This window comes from Manis pentadactyla, chromosome 5, assembly GCF_030020395.1.
Source record: "Manis pentadactyla isolate mManPen7 chromosome 5, mManPen7.hap1, whole genome shotgun sequence".
NCBI lineage: Eukaryota > Metazoa > Chordata > Mammalia > Pholidota > Manidae > Manis > Manis pentadactyla.
In genome coordinates, this window is record NC_080023.1 from 124128881 (window position 1) to 124149702 (window position 20822).

The 20822-nt window shown below is 39.5% G+C and overlaps 1 protein-coding gene across 2 annotated transcripts in view; it reads right to left on the reverse strand.

The window, feature by feature from the left end:
- Positions 1-20822, reverse strand: part of TBC1D9 (TBC1 domain family member 9) — a 135234-nt gene that overhangs the window by 57235 nt on the left and 57177 nt on the right. For both annotated transcript variants that reach the window (XM_036931229.2, XM_036931289.2), the window contains exons 2-3: positions 14689-14799; positions 1586-1704 (exon numbers count right to left, since the gene is read on the reverse strand). In XM_036931229.2, the coding sequence (XP_036787124.2) occupies positions 1586-1704; positions 14689-14799 (230 nt within the window). The remainder of the gene's footprint in view (positions 1-1585; positions 1705-14688; positions 14800-20822) is intronic.

Genomic DNA, 20822 nt, shown 5'->3' on the forward strand with positions numbered 1-20822 from the left:
AAAATTATTTCAAAATAAAAAGTGAACTACTAAAATGTTTTTTTAAAAAACAACATGTGAATGTTCTCTATGAACTGTCACCTGGGAGTTATTAAATGAAAAAAGTAAATACAGAGGAGCATATATACATGAAGCCTTATGCATAAGAATTAAAGAGAAACAAGAAAATCACTTATGTGCCTATTTCTTCTACAAGAAGAAACACAGGAAGGATAAGGCAGATAACAATGAAGTTAGTTAACTACAAGGGGTTGAAGAGAACAGGGATGCAGAAGGGAGAAACACTCTGAGGAATGGTGACTTTTAGAAGCATATTATTATTTTCTGTACTCAAAAAACAAAATCAAACTAACAATGCCATACAGGAGGAGGAGCCTAAAACTGAAAGCAAATAGAAAGAAATGGCTGATTCCAGGACTGGGACAAGGAAGGTACAAGATGAGTTTGGAATATTCTGTTATACCAAAAGTAATGTAGTGTTCAAAAAAGTAACGGCAGCATATCACAAGGACAAGGAGCGGCTTACAAATAGCGACTCCCTCTAGCTACACATGGGTCAGTGTAAGGACCAAAATAGTTAAATCCAGTAAAGAAACAGAAACAACTGAACAACATAGGAATCCTTGAGTCCACATCAAAACTAGATAAATGAATGGAGGGAAGCCTCTTGTTTATAGTAGAACAATCGGTGCCAACTGGGAAATGTGAGAGAATGCTGGGGCTGGAACATCATCCTCCCATCAACCATCACAGAAAAGATGGTTCAGACAAAAAAAACAGAAAAAAAAAAAACAGATACCAAATCAAGGAATAGGATATATATGTATAGCTTTAAAGTATTTTCCTACAGAAAATAAATCAGATTGTTCATTATTTGAAAAGGAAAAATTAGTAACTATAGTGGAGAAACGAGGTAACACCTTGCTGGGTTTATATCACCAATGAGAGGCAGATATCAATGATGGGTGTTCCGTGCCTCCAGAAATGATACTCTTAAAAGGACTCAAGAACATGTATGAATTGTTCCATCCAGGAATGTATAAGCTGAACCAAATCATAGGAAGTATCTGACAAAACCCCACATGAAAAATGTCCCATTCAAACAACAGAAATGTATACTTAGAAATGTTCATGTCATAAAAGACAAAGAAAGGCTATAGAAATGTTCCAGACTGAAGGAGACAAAAGAGATGAATGCTAATGCGATGGCTTCCCAGAGTGGATCTTGCAAGGGAATGAAAAAAAAATGCTAAAAAGACTCTATGGGGCCATTTAACAAAATTGGAATATGTGCCAAATATTAAAGTATTGTACTAATGTTAAATTTACTACAGGTGATAACTGTGTGTTGTTATTTAGTAGAACATCCCTACCCTTAAAATATGCACTGAAAGATGTAGGGGAAAATTATTCTCAAATAGAGAGTTGATGAACACACAAATGACAGAGTACACAGGATAAAATGTTGACAACTGGGGAATATGGGTAAGAGGTCTCTGTCTTCTACAGTTCTTATTTTTACAACTTTTCCATAAGTTTGAATTTATTTCCAATTAAAAGTTAAAAAAAACAACAACCCCACTACCTGTATTTTTCCTCTCACAAAAGTGGTGATGTCGTTCTCATTTTCAAAGATGGAGAGTGTCTGCAGTAGATTCTGCTCAAGCCACTCCCAGTGTTCAGTGATCTCTTTTCTGGAACCACCTGCACCAATGTAAAAATGATAATCAGAATGTCAGAATTTAAGTGATACTTAAAAAACCAGGTCATTTCACCAATGTGCAGCGCCATCACAGGAGACTACTGTTCCAATAGCTCTGCCTTTAAATGCATCTCTCCTCCAGAGGAGATGCTCGATGGCCCTGACAGCTGTGAAAGGCCAGGAGAAAGTATTGTGTGGCAGTCATGTCTGGTCAGGTGAGCTCAGAGTCTCTTCGGACACTCTCAGATGCGAAGGCAGCGAGGTTTCTCGCATTCACTTTTCTGGATTGGGAGGTGGTTCTATTCTCCTCTTTTCTCCCTCCTAAAAGCTGCACTGCACAAGGTAACACAGATCTTGTTAGAATACTAGGCTACAGTTGTTAAGTTGCAATTGTATGAGAGCTTTGGTATGCCGCTGGAGATCTGATGTAACCACCTCCTACAATCGGCAAAAAAAAAAAATTTACCCTCACTCTCTTCAATTATGAATGAGACTCGAAAATGGACTGTTGCTAGGGGATAGCAGCCTGGCTCATGTGAACACAACTGCCTTGGCATGTAATGGGATGAGGTCATCCTCACAGCCTCTAACCAAGTCACTTCACTTGGCTCACTAATAAAAAGCATAAGTCACCCTGCCTGGCCACCTCCAAACTTAAACCACCCCAGCCTCACGGCATGGGTTAACAGCCCTGCTCTCTGCTCACCATGGGCCTGACAGGGATGCTGTCAGGTTGCGGTTGTAAAGATACTGGAATAACTTGCCTTTTTTTTTTTTTTGTTCTTCTGGGATTGCTAATGATGTTGCAGAAAAACAGAGTCTTACAAATCATCCATTTATACTATATATAAATGGTATGCACTACTCATTCCAGAATTAAATAATGATTTTGTGATTCCTCTGATTCATCCTTGAAGCATCTCCTTAGATTTCCAAATTATCTTCCAATTGATTTCTTAAAAGTGTCTTTTTTCTCTGTTCTTTGTCACCAGTAATTCAAGATAATCTCAGAATCTCACTCCTGTCCGTGACAAAGAAAGGTAGGAGACACAAATGTATCTACAAGGATACTCAGAACTGTGGGAGCAGAACGAAAACCTCTTTGAGAATGAGAGGTAGGTTTGAGGGACTTCAAACCACTGTTCAAGGAAAGGCAAAACGAAACATGTTCATTTTCTTTAGCTTTAGGACTTAACACCAAAATTGCCTACATGGAATGCTTATGTGCACATGAAAAGTAGATTTCTTAGTGGAGAGGCAGCCCTGTGAAAACACTAAAGAACAGGTTGTATCTCTTCTTGGGCATTTTTCGTGGCTCACTCTTTTGGGATCTTAGTCAACCACCAGTAAAGGCAATTGATGGCTCTGTACTATCCTGTCACACCAAGAACTGAAACTCAGGCTCCTGGGCCCCCTTCCTCCCTGCTAGTAGCCAGCTAAATCACTTTAAACAGTTTGTTTAATCTCTGTGCCACAAATTTTTTCCATGTAAAATGGAGGTGAATGAAAACCAAAAAACCAAAAACACAAAATCCACAAGTGCTACCCATCTCAGAACAATGCTGTAAAAATCATAAGAAATAATGTTTACTGATATACTTTGGAAAATAGGAGACACTTTTCAGATGCAAAGAACATTGGAATACTTAGGGAATGAGTCATTTGGGAGTTTGCCAGAAAGCTTTAAAACATTTGAGGCTTTGAATTTTAAATAGTCATTGGAAAATTTTCTAAAATATACTGTGCCCTTCCCTGTCGTAAGCAGATCACATTGTTATCAGTGGTGACTGGCTGTGACATACAGATAGAGCCTGTTGAGAGCAAATACCAGCCCTGTGCCCTCCACCCCACCATCCCACCTGTGCTCATCAGCACTGTCAGATCTATGCGCCTTAGGATGGAGGCACTCCTGGGGACCCACGGGGCTGCTAAGCTTCTGCAGGCCCACTGGGCACAATTCCCAGCCTGTGATTTTGTCTGTCCTCCGACCCTGCCTAAGCTGATGCAGACATACTGTCCAGAACTGGTTTTCACCCAGTCAGACTTTTGACTGGTATCTCACCTGCTCTGCCCTTTACCAGGTAATCACCAGGTACTTAAGAGTCTCTATTACACTGGCTGTGGAAACCAAACTCAGTTCAACCTCACTATTCCTCAGATATCCTGGATAGGAAAGGCCATCAGCTGAAGACCTAAGGCAGAACAAGTAGGCCTTCAGTTTTGCATATGCTGCCTTCAAAGTGTTCTTCATGCACATTTCATATAGATACACCCCTCTGCCCCCCCAACATACACACACCCAGTGTAGAAAGTGTACACATGCATGCACTTATTCAACAACATTTACTAATACCTCCAATTCTCATGGGTATAATATGAAGGTCTGTATGGCTGATCCCCATCTTCAAGCAGCCATGCGAGCTCTCTTGTATTGAAGTTCAGATGTACTATACACATTGTTTCCCCACTATTACTTTCTCTGCTCCCCCAGGACATCCAGTTCTCCACCATGCTCCCACTGTCCATCATTTCCATAATCTCCCCTCTCTGCCACTCAACACCATTTGGACCACTGGCTCTTTCCTCTACTTCTTGCTGCCCAGGACATAAAACCCCATGTTTCTGTCTGATTACTCCCATTACCCCCACTGCCCAGCCCCTCAGCTGCTGCTGCTTGTACTGTTACCTCTCTGTCCTCCATGTTCAGCTGCTTCTCCCATCCTTCTCCGTGGCCATGAAAAGGCTGCCCATTAGAGTTATCACCAACCACTCTCTGCTCCCATTATAGGAGAAGAGCCAGGACTGCAAGTCTCAGTATCTTTAGGTCTTTGACTCTTCCAGCTTCCTCACTGCTTAGTGCCTGCTTCTGTACTACCAAAGAGGCTTTGGAAGTTTCTTCTGGTTACAACCACATCTAGATTTCAAAGTTCCAGAAGATAGATTTAGATAAGGAAGAACTCTGTGTGCCATAATATGGAACCATTATAACCATACACTATTTGAGGAAAGAAAAAGACACAAATGCCAATGGTAGTTTCAGGAATTACTATGGATTCCTATCTATACCTAACAGATACTTTCCAGGGAGAATAATATATAGTCAATTTATAGTCAATATACAAATGCACCACAGTCTCTGAACATTTTCCAAAATGAACAAATAGTAAAGGGCTCCAGCTTATGGAAACCAGAAGTATGAGGATACCTACCATTAAGGCAGAACTGGATCCCTCCCCCAGGAGACAAGACAAATTCTGAAGATTAAGTATTTCTGAAATCAGGTGTCCATTTCTGTCCACTTCTCACTCCTGAACAAAGGGGCCACATTACCTCTCAGAGATCACAGAGCAAATACCTTGTTAACAGTCTGAGAGCAACTGTCACTTTTGATGGACGACTCTTAATGAACCAGCAAGGCTCCAAGGGAAACATGCTGAAATCCTAAATGTTCCTTACAAATAGATTTTTCATCTCTCAAGAAAATACCTACAGGTGCTGCAATATTTAAGATCTTGGAACTCATCTTTTGTTGTTGTTTAAAGTAAGATAACATGAAGCTCTTGCACCAGAGTCTGAAAAGAGACTGATCTGTTTACCCAGCAGTTTGAGCAAAATGTGTTAGACACTCAGAAGAGAAAGGAAGGGATTGTCTGCCAGTTTTGTAGAAAGGCTTCATTTACAGAGATACAGCAGGAAAGCAAGTGGCCCTGACTGCCATCAGCTGGAACAACAAAGAGCTGGTGTTGGGAATGTGAATCCTTCAGGAAAGCCAAGCCATCCTGCTGTAGTTAAAACCAGATCAACACTTGATGGGCTTAAGGTTATTTAGAAATTAATTTTGGAAAAATGGGAGTCTTTATCATTTGGAGTGTCTTTTTTTAGAATACTAGCCGCAGGCTCTGTGCATATATCTGGGCAAAATTGAAACATTATCTCTGATGATGAAAACACCAAGTCATCCTTGCCTAATTTTTCATCAAGTTTGAAATGTACCTTGAAGTACTTGAAATAAAAATTAAGAAGCATTAAGATGGAGCTACAAATTGATTCTTCATATCTGGCCTCTGAAGATTAAGAAAAAAGGCTTAAGGCCCTACTGATAGATATTCAGTGGATATTTCTTTGTGATGCATGATAGCAGAAAAGAAAAATGCTTTTAATTGCTACCCACATTTTGGTTCTGAGATTGCAGTGGTGACTTAAAAACCTGAATTCCAGAATAACCAAGATGGCAAATTCACACTGAACAAGACAGTGCGTGTCTACACATATGTAGGTATATATGTACATGTACCTGCAAAAAGAAAAGCCACTCATGACAGAGTAGAAAACAAAACAAAGCAAAACAAACCCATTAAAGCTCCTAGGGATTAAAAAGCAGCCAAGCTAGGACTTCAGATATGCTGTTTGGATCCCAGAGTTAATCTAGTCCTCAAATGAAGAGCACTTGAAGCTATTCAAACAAAGGGAAGCAAATGAAGGAGTCATCTATTTTATGGCCTTATCCAAACACACCCTTAGCCACAAAGATAATGTCGAAGTTCACATCAAATGAAAGCAAGAGTGATACCCAGTACACTGGAGTAACACCTAGAGACCTGTAGAATTTACAAAGCCACCATTTTATTCTTTACATCCAGAAAAATGACACACTTATATTTGGAGAGGACAAAAAAGACAAAATCCAAAATAATGTGGTGATTTGAAACATTTTAAGAAAACAAAAGGTAGATCTACATTTTGTATGAATAGCAATCCTTTCATAGATAAGGAAACTGAGGCTTTTACATTTCTATGAATTCAAATCTAGATTTTTCTAAGTCCAAAACTTATGCTTTTAATTGCTACCCACATCTAATGAAAACTGTAATTATAAACAGGTTGAACAGATTGATAATGATAATGTTATCTATTTTATTTGTGCTGACCAAGGCCTGGTGCCATGCTTTAATTTCAGACATGTTATGGCACATAATCTCACAGCAACTGTATGAGTGGCAATCCTTTCATAGATGAGGAAATTGAGGCTTTCACATGTCTATGAAATCAAATCCAGATTTTTTTCTAGGTACAAAACCTGTGCTTTTAATTGCTATACTTTACCACTTCCTGACATATCTTAGTACTGTGGCAGGTGTCAGTAGAGGTTAGATCATCTGGAGTATTAAGGAACACAGTTATCAGGGAAATAATATCACATGATGGCTCAGATCACAGATTTTGATATCAGAAAAGTACACCTGGTTTCAGTCCCCACCATACCACATACTGGCTTCCTGACTGTGGATAGTTACTCAACCTCCTAGTGCATCAGATTCCTCATCTGTAATATGTAGGTAACAACACCCACTACACTGGTTTGTGTTGGAGATTAAAAAGATAATACACACAAAGTCCTCAGCACATGTCTAGGACATGCAAAGCCCTAAATAAACATTTACTTTTGCTATTACCACAAGAAGCAACAGAACACAAAGATCCCATCTTGAACTGTGATGCAGAAGATATTTCTAACTTCTAACGTCAAAACACTAAGAAATCAGCTGTTTTAACTGTTGCCTGACTAACATACATTCAGCAGAACTCTCTCTGGACACTGTGGCATCATTATGTTTGGATTGCAAAGTGTACACGCTACTTATGTCAGTTATGTCTAGAACAACTACTTGTGTAACTATTATAAGCTTACATAACTCTTCTTATAATCTCTTAGAGGTACTAACAACATACCCATAGCTTTATAAACACTGAGAAAAGAGAGGGCCAGGTACCTCATCCAACCTTGTCAGTAAAGATCAGGGACTGGTGTCCTAATTTTACTTACTTTACTCAAATGCCAAGGTTCACTCCTACCCTGATGAAGAGAATAAATGGTTATCTTTCTGGAGGGCAACCAGGCTAGAGACACTAAAAGCCTTAAGATCTGCATACTCTTTAACCCAGCATGTCTACTTCTTTTAATTTTCCTAAGGTGATCATTAAAAGAATGTAAAAACGTTTTGTTCAGAGGATATTCAATAAGGTAGTTCAAAACACAATCAATATTAGGGGAAAAAAACCCTGGGTTTCCAATAATAGCATATCAGTTAGATAAATTATGTCATACACACAATATAATTTTATCTACCTAGTAAAACTGATGTTATAGAAACAACATTTTATTATCATGGCAAGTCTATACATACATATGTATCTACATTCATGTATACACGTATGTATGTGTGTAGAGACACACATACAAAGTCTGGAAGGTGATGGTTTGTGATGTGACATGATTGTTTTCCAATTTCTTACTCTTTTTGCTTATTTATATTTTCTAATTTTTCACAACAAAAATGTATTGCTTAAAGAAGAAAAGTAAGTTCTTTTTGAAAAGATTCTGTGTTCCCAAGGATACAAGAATACTTCCTAATGTACACAGACTAAGAAAGGATTGTAAAATACCAACCAACTTCTACATTATGTGTATCTCATGTGGAAGGCAACTGAATTACCCAACCTTTTCTTTATCTGCCGGCACAGTGGAATATCAACCAAAGAAAATGGGGCTTCATTCGGGTGGTAGCAAAAAGAGAAAGTCATTACTTAAGAAAGTTCTTGACTCCCCTCCCCAGTTAAAGGTTCTAATGCCAAGGAAGTATTAAAAAAAAATCAATCTTCAAACCAACCTGGATACTGACTTTTAGAAGAAAATAAAGAACATTTGAAAATAATGTTCACCAAACACAAGCGTATCTTGGAGATATTACAGGTTTGGTTCCAGACCGCCACAAAAGAGCAAATATCGCAATAAAGTGAGCCAAATTAATTTTTTGGTTTCCCAGTGCATATAAAATTCATGTTTACACTATACTGTAGTTTATTAAGTATGCAGTAACATTATATCTAAAGAAATGTTCATAGCTTAGCTTAAAAATAGTTTATTGCTCAAAATGCTCACCACCACCTGAGCTCTGAGCAGGTTGTGATCTTTGTGCGTGTGGAGGGTCTGCCTCCATGTTGTTGGCTACTGACTGATCAGGGCAGTGGCTGCTGAAGGCTGGGGTGGCTGTGGTGATTTCTTAAAATAAGACAACCATGAAGTTTTCCACATCAGTTGACTGTTCCTTTCATGAACAATTTCTCTGTAGCATGAGATGCTGTCCAATAGCATTTTACCCTCAGTAGAACTTCTTTGAGAGTGAGAGCCAGTCCTCTCAAACCCTGCCACTGCCTTCTAGACCTTTGTTGTCATCTCCACAATCTTCACAGCATTTTCACCAGGAGTAGAATTCATTTCAAGAAGCCAATTCCTTTGTTCATCTATAAGAAGCTACTCCTCATCTGTGAAAGTCTTATCATGAGACTGCAACAATTCAGTCCCATCTTCAGGCTCCACTTCTAATTCTAGTTCTATTTCCACCACATCTGCAGTGATGTCTTCCACTCAAGTTCTGAACCCCTCAAAGCCATCTGTGAGGGTTGGAATCAACTTCTTCCAAACTCCTGTTCATGGTAAGATTTTGACTCTTTTCCATGAACCACAAATGTTCTTATGGCAGCTAGAATGGTCAATCCTTTCCAGAAGGTTCTCAATTTACTTTGTCCCTATACATCAGAAGAATCACTATCTATGGCAAATACAACCTTATAAAATGTATTTCTTAAATAAGAAGATTTGAAAGTTGAAATTACTCTTTGCTCCATGGGCTACAGCATGAAAATTGTGTTGTCAGGCATAAAAACATGAATCTCATTATAATCTCCATCAGAGCTCTTGGGTGAGCCAGTGTATTGCCAATGAGCAGTAACATTTTGAAAGGAATATTTCTGTCTGAGCAGTAGGTCTCAACAGTGGGCTTAAAATATTCAGTGAAGAATGTTATAAACAGACATGTTGTCATCCAGGCTTTATTATTCCATTATAGAGCACAGGCAAAGTAGATTTAGAATAATTCTTAAGGGCCTGAGACTTTTTGGAATGGTAAAGGAGTACTGGTTTCAATTTAAAATCACCAGCTGCAGTAGCCCCTAACAAGTCAGCCTGTGCTTTGAAGCTTTGAAGCCAGGCACTGACCTCTCTCTAGCCATGAAAGTCCTAGATGGCATCTCCTTCTAATAGAAGGCTGTTTCATCCATACTGAAAATCTGTTGTTTAGTGTGGGCACCTTCATTAATGATCCCAGCTGGATCCTCTAGATAACTTGCTGCAGCTTCTGCATCAGCACCTGCTGCTTTGTGTTGCACTTTTTTGTAGTGGAGACAGCTGCTTTCCTTAAAACCTCATGAGCCAGCCTCTGTCAGCTTCAAACTTTTCTTCTGCAGCTCTCACCTCTCTTAGTTTTCACAGAATTGAGGACAGTTTGGACTTTGCTCTAGATTCAGCTTTGTTTTAAGGGTGTATGGTTTTATCTTCTACCCAAGAGCATTAAAACTTTCTCTATCAGCAATAATGCTGTTTTGCTTTCTAATTATTCATGTGTTTACTGGAGTAGCACTATTAATTTCCTTCAAGAACTTTTCCTGCGTGTTCACACCCTGGATGACTGGTGCAACAGGCTTTGATTTCAGCCTGTCCTGGCTTTCAACATATCTTCCTCACTGAGCCTAATCATCTTTAGCTTTTCATTTAAAGTGAGAGACATGTGACTCCTCCTTTCATTTGAACATTTAGAGGCCACTGCGGGGTTAGAAACTGGCCTAATTTCAATATTGTGCCTCAGGGAAAAAGGAGGGCTGGGGAGAGGGAGAGAGGCAGGAGAAAGATTAGTTGGTAAAGCAGTCAGAACACACACAACTTTTATTGATGAAGTTTGCCATCTTATACGATGTGTTTCATGGCACCCCAAAATTTTATAATGAAAATATGAAAGATCACTGATCAGAGATCCCCTAATAAATATAATAACAATGAAAAAGTTTGAAATATTGTGTGAGAATTACCAAAATGTGACACAGACACAAAGTGAGCAAATGCTGTTGGAAAAATGGCACCAAGAGATTTGCTCAATTCAGGGTTGCTACAAACTTTCAATTGGTTAAAAAAAAGCATTATCTGTGAGGTACAATAAAATGAAGTGTAATAAAACAAGACATGCCTGTAACTCTTTCTTTTCTCCCCCCACTTTCTGTACAGTTCTCATGGTTCATATTGCCAAGGTCCAAGTGATTATTATATTGGGAAACAGTTAACACCAGTTCCAAAGACTCCTGCCTGGCTCTGTGTGGCTCAAATCTTAGCAAACCATGTGACTAGAATTAATCATTGAGATTGCTATTCTTCTCTAGAAAGTGGCATTAATGGTAGATGCACCCTTTAATTGAATTTATACATATCAGACACTCACAAGGCTTATGGCATAGAACACGGTTTTGTAATCCTAGGGTTTCTACAGGGCGGTGCATTAGGTTCACTCAATTTTCTGCTGAAACTTCTCTTGTAACAATGATTCATGAAATTCAAGCAAATTAAAATCTCTTGACATGTTGTCTCACCAAAGACCAACCTTGTAGTTTGCAGGAAAAACAAAGTTACAAACTGTAAGGTCAGCCTATGAAAGAAATCTGAAAAGTAGCAGCTTCTACTCTTAAAATCTCCTCATGAAAGGGAGTCAGCAATTGGGTTTTAAACAGAAATCAATTAGAAAGTGCAACTAATGGTGAATGGGACTTTCTCGGTGATGTTCACCTCCATGGAGTCTTCCTCTAGGAAATTCTGGAACTAATCTCTATGGGTAATCAATATGCACAAAAGCTAAAATTGTTCTGGATGTATTATAAAGAGGTCATGCAGTTATGATAGGCATTACTTAACCAGGAAAAGGAAAGTCCATCTATCTCTTTGTGGTATAAATCATGCTATCAGCATTTACTGCCTTGTGTTCCGTGGCCTTGGCTTGGCAAATCATTCAGCTTTGTAACTCTGGGATCTTTCCCACATGAGCATTCATAGGAGCATCTGCTTTGTAGAATGCCAAAGCCTGAGAAACAAACTGAGCGTGGTGATATCAGGCAACAAGGAAAGAAAAAAAGGTTAGTGCTAACAGATAGAAAAAGAAAAGTGGCAGTGGCACAAACCAGCTTCTTGCAACACCAGGAAGGTTCAGTGATCTAGAAGGGGAGCCTAGAGGGTTGTGGGGAGCCACCAGAGGGCTCTCAGGGACTCCGGACTCCAAGGGTCTCCACAGCCTCTGGGCACGAGTCATGGAACCGCTGGAAGGTGAGTGAGACTGTGTCAGAGTGTCCTTTCCACAGCCTTGTTAGGCTGAGTGGTTTAGTTGCTCTGGCTGATTTCTAATATCCTTTCTTTCTTTCTTCACTTGCTGGCTACAATGCCCATTTTAACACTATTGTAGGTTGTTTGCCAACTAAATGTGACCCTTTCCCAACCAACTACCACAGAGCACTTCCCCTTCTGCAGTGGCTATAGGGTTGTTGCCCTTTTCATTGCTGGACTGCACAGATGGCTGGCATACTATCTTGCAGGATCCTGGACCACATCAGCCTGCCTTCTCCAGGGTCCCAGCTTCTCTCTGCTTTTAGCCTTCCTCTCCTTCCTCTCACTCCAGTCCCCATCCTTCACTGCCACATGGTTTCCTCCACACCGGAGCCCTGATGCCATGTCTTCATTCACTGGAGTGTATAAATGATTGATATATTCCATTGTTTCTTACAGGGCTGTTTGCATCGTAACCAGAATAACTTTAAAGGAATACAACACTACAATGTTAGAATTTCGGGTACTAGTAAATCCTTGAGGGAGCATTTCTAGGGCACTGGAGCATTCCAGCAGCCTGAAATTACCCAGACGACTTCCCCCAAGGGGAGTTATGTAGAAGGCCGGCTGAGATTCCTGTATTTACTTGGGTATCCAGCAATCAAATGGCACTGTATGGTACTTGTTCACATTGGGCTATAATGGAATATTTACTTCAGTTCTCAAGAGCAGAGACTGTATATAATTATCTTTATATCTTTAGATCCCAGCACAGCACTTCCTATAAAGTGGAGACCAATTTAAAAACTGAATAAAGTCAACTGAAAGAGCTCCCTGAAGCCAAAGCTGGAATGATTTGACCAAGAAAATAAGTAAAGTAGTCCTGGACTCCCCCACAAAGTATAAAATAAATACTCATGATTCCATACTGATAATAATAATTGATAATTTATTCAATAACTGATAATAAAGCAAATGGCCAACCACTTGGATAAGTACAGTTAAAGGCATACCTCATAATTTACAGCAAGAAAATTCCATATGGATTAAAAATTGAAAGGTGAAACATGAAATCATGAAATTACTAGAATAAATATAAATAAATATTTACATAATCTTGGATTAAATTTGCCCTTGCTAAAGGAAAACAAAAAGGGTAATAATTTGTGTTCATCATTTATCAAAATCTTTAGAATTTGTAAACAAGCATCATAAATAATAATGAAGGACAAATGACAAAGTTTACATATATAAAAGACTAGGTAGTTATAATACTAAATAAAAAAGATTAAAAATGCTTAAAAGAAAAGAAATGCTTAAAAGACATGAAGAGACAATTCACAGAAGTGGAAACAATTGATTAATAAACTTATGAAAGAGGGAAAAATTCAACTCCACAAATAGTCAAATAAACACATAATAATGGCATTTGAATGTCTGGTTTGTCTCTGATCCAAATGTTAAGCAATTTTAAAAGATTTTAAAATAAAAGTAATGTTTTAAAAAAAATTGATAGTTTAATACTCCCCATTTCTTAAGTGATTTCCTTCCAAAGAGTACAGTATAGAAAAGGGAGGAAAACAGTAACTTGACTGTGGAGGAATCTAGAAAACATTACTTTAGCTAGGTGATCAAGGACAATACCAGCAGTAACAAATCAAGTTGATACTATATACTCTTGCTTGGTATGGTGTGATAAAAGTAGCATTTTATCTCTGTGATCTTCCTCATGAAAACCCATCATCCCAGCTAATCATGAGAAAAACACCAAATTCCAATAGAGGGACATCCTACAGTACAGCTCACCAGTACCCTTCAAAACTGGCAGGGTCATCACAAAAAGGGAAAGTCTAAAGAGGTATGACAACTAAATATAACACGGTATACTGGCTGAGATTCTGCAACAGAAAAAGGACAATAGCTAAAAACTAAGGAAATATAAATGAACAGTGGACTTTATTTAGTACTAGTGTATCAATACTGGTGTATTAATACCTAGTATACCATACTAAGATATTACCAACAGGGGAAACTGTGTGCAGAGAGCATACAGGAGCTCACTGAATATCTGCTTAATTTCTCTGTAAATCTAAAACTGACCTATGAATAAAAACAGTCAAGGGGTAGTAAAAAAATTAAGTGTTCTGTACCCTCACTTTTCCTATGGTTATCTGAAAAGCTGCATGAAAACAAATTACTAAAAAAATCTTGGCCACTTTGGACTAGAAATTCTTGTGAGAGATCCAACAACAGCAGGCTTGTTTACCACCATTTTAAGCACAGTATATTATTGCAGATTATCGTCAGGAGAAAGGAATGATCCCTACTCAGTAGGAAGAGCTACGCTAGGATGTGTAAGTATTACTTAGTACACTCAAGTATTCTACATGTTCCTCTTCAGTTCCCAGCTGCCCTTGGAGCTTAGCTGAGGCCACGTAACTAGTTCTAGTCAATGGAGTGTGAGTGTAAGTGGTCTTTCTGGGCCAAGAAAGTTAAACACAGGTGTGCCTACACTTTCCACATTTCCCTTCTAAGTTGACCTCGGAGGCTTTGTGTTCCAGAAGGTGCCTCTGCAGATGGAGGAGGCCACAGGGTCCAAACAAGACTTCACTGGAGAAAGTAACCTTTACTGTGTTAAGCCATGAGATTTGGGGTTCAACTGTTGACATAGCTATGGTTAATTACCCCAAAATACCAAGTGACTGTATTCCACAAATAAATGTTCCTTCCCTTCTGGCAGAAAGTTGTTTAATCATAAGGTTTCTTCATGTTCCCGAATACCTCTACTTACCACAGGCGATGGTCCAATAGACCAAAGAGTCTGGAGTCTGGTATAGGATTCGGTAAGGAGCCACCCGAGCACTGGAGTCCAGCACAACATCAAGGGTACCCACCAGCAGGCCTGAGGGTGGAGAAGGGGGAGAAGAGCTTAAAGGTTTCCTCTATGTTTCCCTAAGTCCCAGAGGCAGTGTAGACACACCCCTTCTGTTGGACCTCCAAACAACCCCCTCCACTGTGCCCGGCCTTGATAAAATTTGCATCTTAGACATGATGTAGGCTCTACATTACTCATTCTAACAATCTCCAAAAGAAGCTGCAGAAGCTGAACGACAATCCACTCGTTTTATTATTATTTTATTATTTTATTATTATTTATCGTATTATTTCAAAAATAATGGGAGGCTAACAAAGCTCCTAGCTCAGTCCCTGACTTTGGGTGGCATTTATTAATGCCTGTTTCAAATAAAAATAAGTAGGGTATTATGCACTTGAATGTTGAGTCTCTCTACTTTACCTGCATTATGCCCATTGTGTATTATTTTCTCCCTTTTCACCTATGAAACAAATCCTTAATTTGAGCAATTTGACAAGACCAGGAACCAGTCACGTATATTTGAGTCATGTGCTGGGCCTGCCCCACATATTATTCTAATCTGTCCCACTTTTCTTTTGTATTGAGAAAGTACACTTCAGCTCAATGAACATTAACAAGTGCCTACTGTGTGCAAGGCAAACCCTGTGGGCAAAAAGTTGAATAATAGAGTCCCTAAGGTGTTCATAATTTAGTAGGGAAAAAGGCCAAGCAGCATGAACACTTGTTTAGGTTTGGACGAAGGCTATGGAACAAGCATTTTCCCATCCCAATGGGAAATCCCTGCAATCTGTCACATTGGTCGTTATACGTAGAGATGACTGGAGTGTGGTCTGCACTCTACAGTAGTCAGTCATTAGGCTGAGCATCAGGAAAGGCACTGTGGTAGCACAAGTTGAGTTTTTTGGGTGGAGAATCCCACTGATCTGTTCAGGCCATGGTGGAAACTCTTCATCCAAGTCTAGACAGACCTGAGCAGTCTACAAATGAATTTAGCTGTTTATATGTAAGAAATGCAGATGGTCTTACACTGGTGCTCACTTAAGAAGAGGCAGTGCCTTCTTCTTCCAGGAGTGCAAATTTCTCTTATAACCACCTTTACTCCACCTCCCCTCCAGGTAGGTTTGCCTCGTTTATCCACACCGAGCTGGAATTAGACATCAAACACTTTCTACACTATTCTAAAGTAACATGGACACACACATGTATAAATTCCACAAGGTTGAATAAACTAGATCCCTTACATAGCAGGATGAATCCCAAAGATTCCCATAAAGTAAATGCCCATAATTACTCCAAAGTCAGATGGAACTCAGCAAAGAGCAGGTTTGGACTCTGAAGAACCAATAGGAACTCTGGCTAATTTTTATCTTAGGACAAGACCCTTTATTTCCAATGCCTGGGTTTTCTCAATTGCAAATGGAAGACAGTATCATGCTTTCAAGATTTTTCTTGATAATAAGACTTAGGGGAAAAAGGCTTGCTAGAATAAGGGGTTAGGCAATCTGTCTAGAACATGCCAAGACAGTCCTCTATTGAATTTGACTTTTATGGAGATTGCGTGTTTATTAAGGATGGCTTTTGGATGGACTGATGGTAGTTGCATCTGGGGTGGGGAGGCTGAAAGGCCCCTAGTCTCCCTTTGTCTGCCACTGTGGAAAATAAAGAGCACACAGAGGAGCACCGAATCCAGCGGCTGGCCCACAGCAGGCGTTTGTGAAGTCCTGCCGAGTCTAAATCACAAGTTCTTCTGACACAGTCACCACCAGTATCTCTAGATGTGTTATCTTGTAATAATGTGCTGAGGTTTGGTTCTGACCATACTGAGTAGTATCTTGACATGCACAATACCATTGCAATCCACTTCCTTCTGCTCCGGCAGTCCGAGGTCATGGAGAGAGCTATGGATGGGTCAAGCAGAATGCAGAACTCAGTTCTGGTTCGGACCCTGTTACTACCCATTCCGCAGCACTGACAAATCATTTAACTTCTCACTGCTTTGACTGCATTGGATGTAAAGTGATCAGAACAACACTTAACTTCCTGAACTAGGGTTATTAATCAAGAAGCCTAAGGGAGGTTAGCCATGGGGATGTCCTACAGTTGTGTCCTTGGTCTTCATCCCAGTGCAGGAACTCATTTAGGTTCGCTGTAAACCACAGTGGCCATGAGCTGACCTGAACACACCAGGAAAAACAACTTTCACCAAAGTGGAAATTAATTCATTTGTCTGATCTGGCTTATATGAAACACATTAAATTCCTTAGAGCCTGCGGTTTTCCAAGGGGTAGATTTCCACATAATGCCACACACGTGTGAATTTTGTTTTTATTACTGTGACTCAGATTTACTGCAAAGACCAATTACTTTTCAGTTATCTGCAGACAGAAGAGCATATTAGAAGGAAAAGCAGAAAAGAACATTAGCTAAACTGGATTCCCTTCAATGTTAACTAGAAATACAAATGCATCACTCATGTAACTGCATGTCTGTAAAACTTCCCTCTTTCTGAATCAAAAGAAGAAGGAAAATGCCAGCAATACTGAAAGTGATATTTATGTTGGTTTTAAAGAACACAAACTCCAGCCTGGGATTAGTGAGTTTAGGCAAGGATTGGTTTATGTGGCTAATGAACCTCTCAAAGAGTGTCACTGTGGATGAAGATTCTTCCAAGGCCGAGCATCGCTCCCTGGGCAGAGAAGCCAACAGAGGCTGTCCAGGTCCTAGAATTATTGAGTTCTGCCTGTTCCCAACTCCCAGACCAGCCTGACTGTGCCTGTTTTCCCATCTTCAATGTCTCACAAGACTTCTGTACTCTTAAACACTCAGGAGGGGAGGCCTCTTAAAAGGTTCAACCTGATCCACACATCTTGATCACCACAAATGTCCCCAATTAAAATCCATCTCCAACATCCATTATTCTAACTAAAACCTCTGGTGTCACTTGGAGATAAAGAAAACTAAGTTACTTAAAGGCGACTCTCCTGGAGTGAAGACTTCAGCTCACCAACCCTGAGTGTGCATTTACAAGTGGCACCACCAACTTCCACTAAGACTTGGATGAAAATGAATAGGTTCTATATACATCTACCACAGGGTCCATGCTGAAATATTTTAAAGTCAATTACAGATAGTCTAATTTTGTAATACTCACATTAGTGCATATATAACTAGAAAGCTTTTGTCAAAATTCTTTGACAACTTAAGGTACTAAACATCCAGAGAGAAAGTAGTACTGTGAACCAGGGCATGCAGTTGGCCAATCCAATCAGTACATACACAATCCCCGTTAGCTCAGAAGTGCCCTTTCATTTTGTAGCACTAACCGGTATTTCCCCTCCATTTGGAATGTTGTGCTTGTCTCTCAACTCTCCCTTCCCACCACCTCAAATGACAAACTACTCAGTATTTAATGCCACCTCTTTCTAACTCTGATCTCCCTCTAAGTTCTGCTTCTGTAGTATCTATTGCATTTATTTAAAATTACTTGTACATTTTGTCTTGTTCCATTTCTTCTCCTCTTTCCAGACTTGGGGGCTCCTTGACAGTAGAGTCAAACTGATTCTTTCAGACCCCTAGGCCCTGCACTTTGCTGGGAGCACAGTTTAAGTCCTGTCCACGTGCTTGATGAATGGACAAATTAGGCTTCTGGAAAGCCTAAATACTAAGTTATGGCCAGGCCACCTGAACTCCACTGATAGAAGGAGTGAAGACTCTGGGAAAGAGAAAATGCCCCTCCTTTATCCTCTACCCACAGAGAATACTAGAAGATGGGAAATCTGATCTAGAGAATTAAAAAAAAAAAGCAGCAGCAGCAATCTGGATTTCTTAGAAGTCTTATTACTCATACCTCTGAAATGGCTGTCAAAACACTGAACCTTTCATTATATCCCACACAAAGCACTGTTTTAGCAGCTGTTCTAGTCAGCTATTTCTGGTGTTAAACAATCTTTGATTGCCTGAGGTAACTAAATCAAATTATGGCCCTCAAAATAACTCTTCCCTGCATCTGCCATTATGAGCTTGGGGGCATATGGTAACATAAAAGAGCTGTTTTCAAGAAGATTCAAGAAACACTACACAATTGGTACATTGGGGCACTACAGGGTGTGACACATACAGAGTCATTGCACCACTCAGGGGATGTGCCAGGTGAGTGCTGGACACAGGGATGTGCTCATAACAATGGCCAGTCAACCTACTGGGGACCCTGGAAAAGCAATGTCAAAGAGGACAAGATCCTAAAGGTCCTTTGGCCTCCTTCTAGTCCCTCAGCCATGAGGCAGTGGGAGATGAGGCAGAGATCGACAAAGACTATGGCCACAGAGAGGTCTGAGGACTGGTCCATCTCGGCCCCTGTCCTGATACAGAAACAATAACCATATCACTCAGAAAGGGCCTGGTATGGACTAGGCACTCTTGTTTAATGAAGCATTTCAACACCACAGAAAAGCGTAGGAAATTACAAAATACATTTACCACCACCACTCTGACTTTAACATTTAGCCTTAACTGCTTCAGATCTGTTGTGTTGCTCTTTTTTTTTAAAGAAAGAAAATGTAGCACACAGCAGAGGTCCTTTCTGCACCTCCTAAAAACTATTTCCCTCCCTCCATTCACCATTGTCAAGTCATTTTATATGTTTCCTTTCTGGGTCCTTGTACTTCTACTGTCCTAAATGTATGGACATGAATATGCATTTAACACTAATGTGTACTTTAAAATTTACAGTAATGACAAAGAGTAGATATTGTTCCGCAAACCATTCTTTTTTTTTTTATTATTTTTTATTGAAGGGTAGTTGACACACAGTATTACATTAGTTTCAGGTGTACAACACAGTGATTCAACATTTATATACATGATAATTCTAGCTACCAGCTATCACCATACAAAGTTGTTACAATATTTTGACTATATTCCTTATGCTATACATTACATCCTGCTTACTTATTTATTTTACAATTGGAAGTCTGTACTTTTTTTTTTTTTTGAGAGGGCATCTCTCATATTTATTGATCAAATGGTTGTTAACAACAGTAAAATTCTGTATAGGGGAGTCAATGCTCAATGCACAATCGTTAATCCACCCCAAGCCTAATTCTTGTCAGTCTCCAATCTTCTAAAGCATAGTGAACAAGTTCTTACATGGAGAACAAATTCTTACATAGTGAATAAGTTACATGGTGAACAGTACAAGGGCAGTCATCACAGAAACTTTCGGTTTTGATCGTGCATTATGAACTATAAACAATCAGCTCAAATATGAATATTCGTTTGATTTTTATACTTGATTTATATGTGGATAACACATTTCTCTCTTTATTATTATTATTTTTAATAAAATGCTGAAGTGGTAGGTAGATGTAAGATAAAGGTAGAAAACATAGTTTAGTGTTGTAAGAGAGCAAATGTAGATGATCAGGTGTGTGCCTGTAGACTATGTGTTAATCCAAGCTAGACAAGGGCAAGAAAACATCCACGGATGCAGGAGATTTCTCTCAAAACACGGGGGGTGAGGTTCTAAGCCTCACCTCTGTTGATCCCCAATTTCTCACCTGATGGCCCCCCTGCGACTGTGCCTCTCTTAGGTTGTTTCTCCCTTGAGGAATCTTACCCGTCTCTGGCTAACCAGTCATCTTCCGGGGCCATACAGGGAAATGTAAAGTTGGTAAGTGAGAGAGAAGCCTTATTGTTTGAAAAGGTTAGCTTTTTACTTCTTTGCATATTTATGCCCTGTGGCTTCTATGCCCAGCACTTGTCTTGAGGTATCTTTACCACTTGGAAGAATTATGATACTCGGTAAATTCGATATGAGGCACGAGTTCTATTTAAGGGTTGTAATTAGGAAGGAAGAAGAAAAGCTATAGAAGTAGCAGGTGGAAGAAAACATGGGAAGATTGATTATTTCTTTAACATATCTGTAGAGTAACTTCAGCATGTATAGGCTTTAAACTACTAATTAAATTGCACACACACATTAACATAATAGGAGTACAGTTACATAACCAAAGCAGACCTATAATTAACGGCCATCTCCAGTGAAACCAGGA